This window comes from Rhagoletis zephyria, unplaced genomic scaffold (assembly GCF_001687245.7).
Source record: "Rhagoletis zephyria isolate East Lansing unplaced genomic scaffold, Rhagoletis_zephyria_1.1 Rzeph_scaffold_01043, whole genome shotgun sequence".
Classification (NCBI taxonomy): domain Eukaryota; kingdom Metazoa; phylum Arthropoda; class Insecta; order Diptera; family Tephritidae; genus Rhagoletis; species Rhagoletis zephyria.
Window position 1 is genome coordinate 13036 of NW_016158127.1, and position 8523 is coordinate 21558.

General features: G+C 34.7%; 1 protein-coding gene across 1 annotated transcript in view; it reads left to right on the forward strand.

Moving 5' to 3' along the window:
* LOC108362587 (synaptic vesicle glycoprotein 2C) overlaps window positions 1–8523 on the forward strand; it is a 108765-nt gene that overhangs the window by 3021 nt on the left and 97221 nt on the right. The window contains exons 2-4 of the mRNA XM_017615626.1: window positions 3498–3861; window positions 3917–4098; window positions 4173–4354. Coding sequence (XP_017471115.1) covers window positions 3498–3861; window positions 3917–4098; window positions 4173–4354 — 728 coding nt within the window. The remainder of the gene's footprint in view (window positions 1–3497; window positions 3862–3916; window positions 4099–4172; window positions 4355–8523) is intronic.

Consider the following 8523-nt stretch of genomic DNA (forward strand, 5'->3'; position numbering starts at 1 on the left):
TTCAGTAGTTACTAAAATATCGCAGTTTTCGTATTTCTGGAAATTACCGTTATATGGGAAGTGGGCGTGGTTACAGTCCGATTTCGCCCATTTTCAATACCAACCTACCTTGGATTAATGGAAACCTACATACGTCATACGAATCGTTGCATAAGTTCTGTTTTTTACTTTGTGTTTCTAGCAGAAAACGCAACGTTCCGAATAAATAAAAAAAGATTTTCCGTACGTTTCAAGGGCAGTCAAAAAATGAGTATAATTTTCGTCACGAAATTGATATCATAAATTTTGTGTTTCTAGTTCAGCTTTCGTCACTCGAAACTTTTACCTCAAAGAGGTGTTTTATTTGATATCAATTATTTTGGGGTAGCAAATTTAAAATCGACCAAAATACAAACTGCCATCAAGGACTCACATACTTTTGCTAGTGCTGGTAATATACTGATCGGCCTATAATCATTAGGATTAGTAGGGGCACTCTTCTTGGCTACTGGGAGTATGACGTATATAAATACTTTAGGGTTGTTAGAAAAAGTTACTTCAGATAAAAAATTATGTCATGGTCATATTTTAACACTTAAAAGAGGATCCCGCCAACTTCGAAAAGGCCATGGACACAGCGGACTTCGGCATATTTAATTTGCTTTTGCTAATCGTTGCATCTTTTGCGGCTTTTGCCTCTGTCTTTGAGACCACTACAATATGTAGGTGTGTGCAAAGAACATAGAAATAGTGTAACTGCGGGGCCGTTTCAAAAACTTGGCGATTAATTCACCGCGATTTATTAAAGACACGAACCGATAATAGTTGCACCCTCGAACTTTTACATGTTCTTTTGCATATGTAAACACATGACTATTATCGGAATAAGTCGAATCTTGAGTTGCCATTTTAGTTAAGTTAAATAACCATATTGCGCAGAATAAATGTATTTGCTTATACTATTTTTAAAAGATTTAATTATTGTATGTATACAAAAATTAGAAACTACAGAAAATGTTAAAAATAACCAAAATGGGAAAGAGCTTAACAACTTTACAAGCAAGAAAAAAATAACCAAAACTGGTTAAAAATAACGAAAACGGCAACACTGAATAGTCTTAAAAAATGTATGTTGGTAGTCGAAACTACTTTACTGCGCCAACAACCGTTATATGAAAAGCGGCCGTAATTTTAGTCCGATTTCAATAATTTGCAACGTTTTGCTTTTATGTGGCAAGCACAATAAAATTACCGAGTTTGCTACAAATTGGTAGAACGTTTACCGATATACATATATGTGATCATAAGTGTGCGGTGCCACGCCCATTTTCCAAAATTTTACCATTTAAACGTATTTCTTGGTAAAGAATTGTGGCAAGCATCAATTTTGAATAAATTAGCTTTAATATTTACTGATTTATCGAAGATTTTGTATTTCTCTAAATTACCGTTATATGGGATGTGGGCCTGGTTATTGTCCGATTTTTTAAATTTTCAGCCATTTAGTATGCTAGTAGTAGAAGAAATTGGTGCAGCGGTTACCAAGAAATACACACGTAACCATAAGTGGGCGTGGCTACGCCCATTTTCCAAAATTTTTAAAAATATTGTTATTTTTCGTCTGAAAATTATTGTAAATATCAATTTTGAGTGAATTATCTTCAGTAGTTACTAAAATATCGCAGTTTTCGTATTTCTGGAAATTACCGTTATATGGGAAGTGGGCGTGGTTACAGTCCGATTTCGCCCATTTTCAATACCAACCTACCTTGGATTAATGGAAACCTACATACTAAATTTCGTTGAGATATATCAATTTTTGCTCGAGTTATCGTGTACACGGGCGGACGGACAGACGGACAGACGGACGGACAGACAGACATGGCTTAATTGACTTCCCTATTCATTCTGAGCATTTATGTATACATTTGTCTATATCTATCTCGATTCGTTTTGGCTGTTACAAACCACCGTTATATGAACAAAATTAATATACCCTTCTGCACAAGTGCGCTCGGGCATAAAAAGAAAATGAAAGACAGAAAGAATTCAACTTAGTAAGTGTTATAATCCCTAAGCGAGGCCGAAGGCCGCCTACGCAGAAAGGTGTTCCACCCCTCTTCTTTGGCAACACAGAAAGGAGAATTCTACTTAGTGAGGGTTATAATCCCTAAAGTCTGCTATACAGTTCAATGCGAGCGTGAGCGTGAGCTTTTTATATTGACCAATATCTTCGTTATTACTTAAACCTTTGCAATAGTTCATACATGACAAGATAGAGAATTGAAATATCTTTCAACATTATAGAAAAAAAGTGATTTAAAATGCATAATATGCCCTTTTTTCAAGCTCACATTCAACTGTGTGCGTACGCAAAGCATTCGTATGTGAACGACAAGTTTTGACAGATGTGTGTGAGCGTCCATAAGAATACAAATGGAATTCTTTGCCTTTGCGAATGTTCACGCTCACGCTCGCATTGAACTGTATATGACGCTTAAGTGCGGCAGAAGGCCGCCTACGCATAAATGAGTTCCGCCCCTCTTCTTCGGCAACACAGAAAAGAGAATTCTACTTGGTGAAAATTCCGAACCAAAAATCTGTTTTTATTATTAAAAATTTCCACAGTCTGGCAGCACCAAGTTTGATGTTATTTTGCTATCTTATTCATCGTTTGAATAAAACCTTTAACAACAAATTATATAAATACTTTAGGGTTGTTAGTAAAAGTTACTTCAGATAGGNCTTTCAACATTATAGAATAAAAAGTGATTTAAAATGCATAATATGCCCTTTTTTCAAGCTCACATTCAACTGTGTGCGTACGCAAAGCATTCGTATGTGAACGACAAGTTTTGACAGATGTGTGTGAGCGTCCATAAGAATACAAATGGAATTCTTTGCCTTTGCGAATGTTCACGCTCACGCTCGCATTGAACTGTATATGACGCTTAAGTGCGGCAGAAGGCCGCCTACGCATAAATGAGTTCCGCCCCTCTTCTTCGGCAACACAGAAAAGAGAATTCTACTTGGTGAAAATTCCGAACCAAAAATCTGTTTTTATTATTAAAAATTTCCACAGTCTGGCAGCACCAAGTTTGATGTTATTTTGCTATCTTATTCATCGTTTGAATAAAACCTTTAACAACAAATTATATAAATACTTTAGGGTTGTTAGAAAAAGTTACTTCAGATAGGTATACCAATTTATTCCCAACTTTTTCTTTTAATAGAGAATTTTGTAACATCGATTTATAATCGTACGAATTTCATAGCTGATAGTTGTGTTTTTAGCTTCGATTACTCGTTTGAAAATACAGCTTTTACAAATCGAGGAATGTCTACCTACTTAAATACACACTTAGATTATTCGATTTTTTTTGCAATACATCTATATATCCGATTTTAGGATCAACCCTATTAAAAGGATAGTGGTTAAATACACCCATTTATTTAATTTCTATTTTTCTTTTTTTCGATAAAAAATTATTTCATGGTCATATTTTAACACTTGAAAGAGGATCCCGCCAACTTCGAAAAGGCCATGGACACAGCGGGCTTCGGCATATTTAATTTGCTTTTGCTAATCGTTGCATCTTTTGCGGCTTTTGCCTCTGTCTTTGAGACCACTACAATGTCCTATCTTTTGCCAGTTGCCGAGTGTGATTTAAAAATGACGCTTTTCGATAAAGGTATTTTAAATGCAGCAACCTACGCGGGCATGATTACATCGGCAATTATTTGGGGTTATCTGGCAGACACACTTGGCAGAAGAAAAATTTTGATATCCGGATATTTGGCTGATGCTCTTTGTGTACTTAGCAGTTCTTTGACACAAAACTTTCAAATGCTTGTCATTTTTAAGTTCTTCGGTGGCTTTATGTAAGGTTGATACGCAAAAATGTCGTTTCGGTCAATTTAATTATTTTTATTACAGCGTAAATGGACCTGGAGCTGTTCTTTTTACATACTTAACTGAGATGCATGGGGCCAAGCATCGTCCACGAGTTCTCATGGTTGTGGGTATGATTAATTCTGTGGCAACTCTGGTTTTACCATTGATAGCTTGGGCGATTTTTCCAAGAGATTGGGATTTCGTTTTGTTTAATACTCTCACAGGTATGTACATATATGTATGTATACATATTCCGTAATTGTGGTAGAAAATTTATCTTAACATTGAATAATTTCAGTTCATTCTTGGCAAATATTCTTGGTAGTATGCGGCTTACCAAGCTTACTCAGCGGACTGGGCTTCATTATATTACCTGAGAGTCCTAAGTTTCTCATGTCCCAAGGGAGAAATGCAGAAGCTCTACGTTCATTCCAAAAGATCTATGCTATTAATAAGAGGAAACCTAGGCTCACCTACCCTGTGCGTATTTCTTTATTATACATAAGTACATACATCTATCTATGCTAATTACACTGGCCAACAAAATTTAAACAATGTTATGTTGACTAAAATATAATGTTCGTACCGACATCGAAAACATGTTTTCGTTGCTATAACTGGTTTTCGACCTAAAACTTGTGTTTTCGTCCATGTAAAATCTGTCAAACGAAAACCAGTTTTCGCTGGAAACTACTTGAAAACTTACGTTCTACTCATTCTAATCGTTGTCTTCACTAGTATTTTAGATATATTTAACGACTTGGATGTCATATTTTATCATCTTTAATACGCTTGTTGGGATTTATTGTCGATTGGCTGGCCAAATTAAAGCCTAATTAGTGGTGACATACCATAACACCATAGCCATAACCATTGCCATAACCATAACCACATTAACTATCATCGATTATAGATACCATAACCATAAACAGCTGATTTTTCGTAATCAGCAATGTCGGTGTTGCCAGACGCGTCACAAGATGCGGAAAATGTGTAATATCGTAGGATACTTGCGCAGAACTTAAATATAATAACTTGTGCCTTCTTAATAGTATAAATTTATTTTGCATTAATCATGAAATTTTGTTGAAAAAGGTTATTTTATGAAAAAAACCGTAATTTCTTTTCGTTTTTTAGTATTTTTGGATTAAAAATAAAATAAAGCATATAAATTATGGGCATCACCAGAAAGATAAATGCATTGCATCTTTTTTTTTGGCATCGTTAGTTTTCAAATCGGTTATGTAGTTCATAAGATATTAATATTTCAAATTTTAATTTAAACTTTTAAATCTTTTTTATATTTTTGCGCCAAATAATTTTGGTACAGTTGAAATCAGAGTGAGAAGTTCTATCAAGCCACACTTTTGGCTTTTGCATAGCTACACTTATGCCAAAACTTTGGCTGTGAACAATATTTTTTTGAACGTCTGGCAACACGATATCAGCTGATATGGTTATGGCGGAAAACCGAAATTCAATTGTTCTCTATGGCTATGGTTACGGCTATGGCGTTATGGTGTGGCACCATGAACCAACGACTACAGATCACGCAATCCTCCATCGTTTTATTTGTAATCAAGTTTCAGAAAAAAATTTTCGTAGTGTTTTTGATGTTTTTCCGTTTTGTTTAGATCATCATCTATCGCTTCGGAATTGCTGTTTTAGCAATTTGATATGTTTTATGAGCGACTTTAGTTTTGATCATGATACAAACATAATTATAGGTAGTTTTACTTCTTCTTCTTATCCGCCATTGCTCCCATTTGACGTAAACTGTGCTTTTGACGTTTTCTTTTAAATTGGAGCTACCATATTCTTTGAAGAAACTAAAAAGTGGTTTTTTACTTAAAAAAAATTATTCCAAAATTATTTCAAGGAATATATTTTGAGCATCACTTTTTAGCGAGCTATTAGTGGTTTATTTCTAAAATTAATTATAATACGGAAGGCTAGTAAAATACTCCTATTACATTGCGTAATGCACATGGATAATCTATTTGTTAATGCAATTATTTTCATCATTATTTAGTACGATTAGCTGCATATTTCGGGATGGCCACGTGCATGGTAACTTCCCCAAGGTGTTGTTTGCTTGTTCCAACCACTTTCGGCGGAAAATTTTCAGCCTCGGCACGGATGTGCCCAATCTAAGCGAAACGCTGCACCAGCAGCAGTAGAGCGAGTAGCTTGTCTGTCTATAAACTATAACAAGGAGCTCAAAAAATTTTTAAATTTTTTTACCTCCCTCTAAATTTATGCTTCCATAGTGCTTTCATTGACGATAAGCTCCTTTTTAACTATTCCGTTGTTCATATGTTCTCTAAAAAGGATCCAAATTAAAGCAACATCCTAATATCTATAATAATATCTCATGAAACTCTGCATATAATGCCAATTTTTTTGGCGGTAAGGTAATTTAAGGTATCTTAAATTAATACTCACTTATTAACAGCTATGCTAATACGATGAATTAAGTAAATTTACCTTGCGTGTTGTTATTTTTAATGCATAAAAAATTCCTTTAAAGAATAGAAAAATTTCCAAAACTATAATTTGTTGAGGTGGCAGTGATACTCGATAAATTTACGAAAAGCATAAACGTCATAAGCACAATTTATGTAAAAAAATTTTAAAGTGAAACTACCTTCTTTTTTTGTATCATGGTTTTGATTTTGATTTATTACAAACTAGCTTTTTCCCGCGGGTTTTCCGCCACGCTGGGGTGGTATGGAATGAAAAGCAATAATAATTTTTGGCACATCAGGTGTTTTTATTTACATTAAAATATCTCCAGTAAATTGTATAATAGTAGAAATACCAACGTTGTATTGTAATAACTAAATTTTAACAATCTAATTTCTTACGAATAATAACTCTAATATTATTCCACAGCATGTTTTTAGTACTTCAAAGCTCTATTAACTTAGATACATTTTCCAATGCAATTATCATACATTTTATTATCGATAAACAGTTGGGTTTTCATTCTTGTGAACAGGAAACTGAAGTTTTTTTAAATTGGAAAGGCATATCAGTAGGAGTTGAAGGGGTCACGTGACTTGCGATTCCGAAGAAATGGCTGATGAAAACGTCCACGCCTATGTATGTGCTACGACCCCTTTTACAAACGCCTTACTATAAGCACTTACCATAGATATGTTTGCATACCAAATTTCAGGTTCATGTGACTTATGGGTTCGGAGTTATGGCTGATTAAAAATTCCATTATTATGAGATGAGCCACGCCCCCTTCTACAAACTCATTTATTTATATCTTACTAGCTTATACCCGCGGGTTTCACCCCGCGCTTTTATACAAATAGCTCGTTATTTTTTATAGCTCGTTATTTTTAAAGCGAGTTAAGGTATTTAGGCCGTTTAAAACTATGAAATTATAAAATCTCGTCTGCGCGCTAGGCATACGAAAGATATCAATCCCTCTAAGCTTACCTTAAAATGGTTCCGGGTATACGACGCGTGAACGTGTAACCTTCTTGGAGGTGCTAGGGCGGGTTGTAATATTTCCAACTCAAATTTAGTAACCTGGCCTTGATAAAATACCGATAGATTATAAGGCCGAACCCGGCTCTCCCTTTTCCATTTAATGAAATTTATTCTGTCAGTACGGCACTTATGAAATAAATTTCCATAACAAATTTAAAATACTTCGACATATTTTCTAACCTTCCAGAGATATGTATTAAGAAGTTTTTAGTATGTATGGGAGGCGACATGCCTCCTTTTTTAATAACTCACATTTTTTCCATGAGCAATTGATACATTTTGTATACACAACCCCATACCAAGTTCCAGTATTCTTCCACAAACACTTCCAGGGATATGTGGCAAGAAAAAGTAAATTTGTACTGGAAGTGCCACGCCCCTTTTTCTTATAACCCTAATCTTCTTCCATGAATTTAGAATTGATTTTACATACCCCAGTACCAAGTCCCAGTACTCTACCATGAACACCTCTAGAGATAAGCAGTATAAAACAGTAAATTTTTACGGGAGGAACCATGTCCCCTTTTCGAATAACGCAAATTTTTCTCCATGAGTATGGAATTAATTTTGTATACACATCTCGGTGCCAAGTTCCAGTCCTCTGCAATAAACACCTCCAGAGATATGCAGCATAGAAAAATCAATTTGCATGGGAGTTGCCACACCACCTTTTCCAATAACTCTCATTTTTCTCCATGAGTATGGTATTAGTTTCACATACGTACATACATATGTATTTCCATACCAAGCTTGAGTGCTTTACCCCAAACATTTGAAGAGATATGCAATATGAAACTTTCAGTCAGTATGGGAGGTGCTACGCCTCTTTTCCAAAAACGTCCATTTTTCTCCGTGAATATGAACATGATTTCACACAGTGTTGGCAAACTGTTAATCTGATTAACGATTAAAATGTTAATCGCGTTTGACGATTAAAATTAATTAGTCGTAATCAACTGTACGATTAATGATAACATTTTTTTAATCGTTAATCGCTGGCTGCGACTAGGTTTAATTAATTTAAAACATTAATCGTTAATCCAATTAAAAATAAAATCTGATTAATTTGTCTAGTTTGTCCGAGTTTGAAACCAAACACCAGTTATAGTAATTATTTTGTGTTTTACGCTTATAAAAAGCAC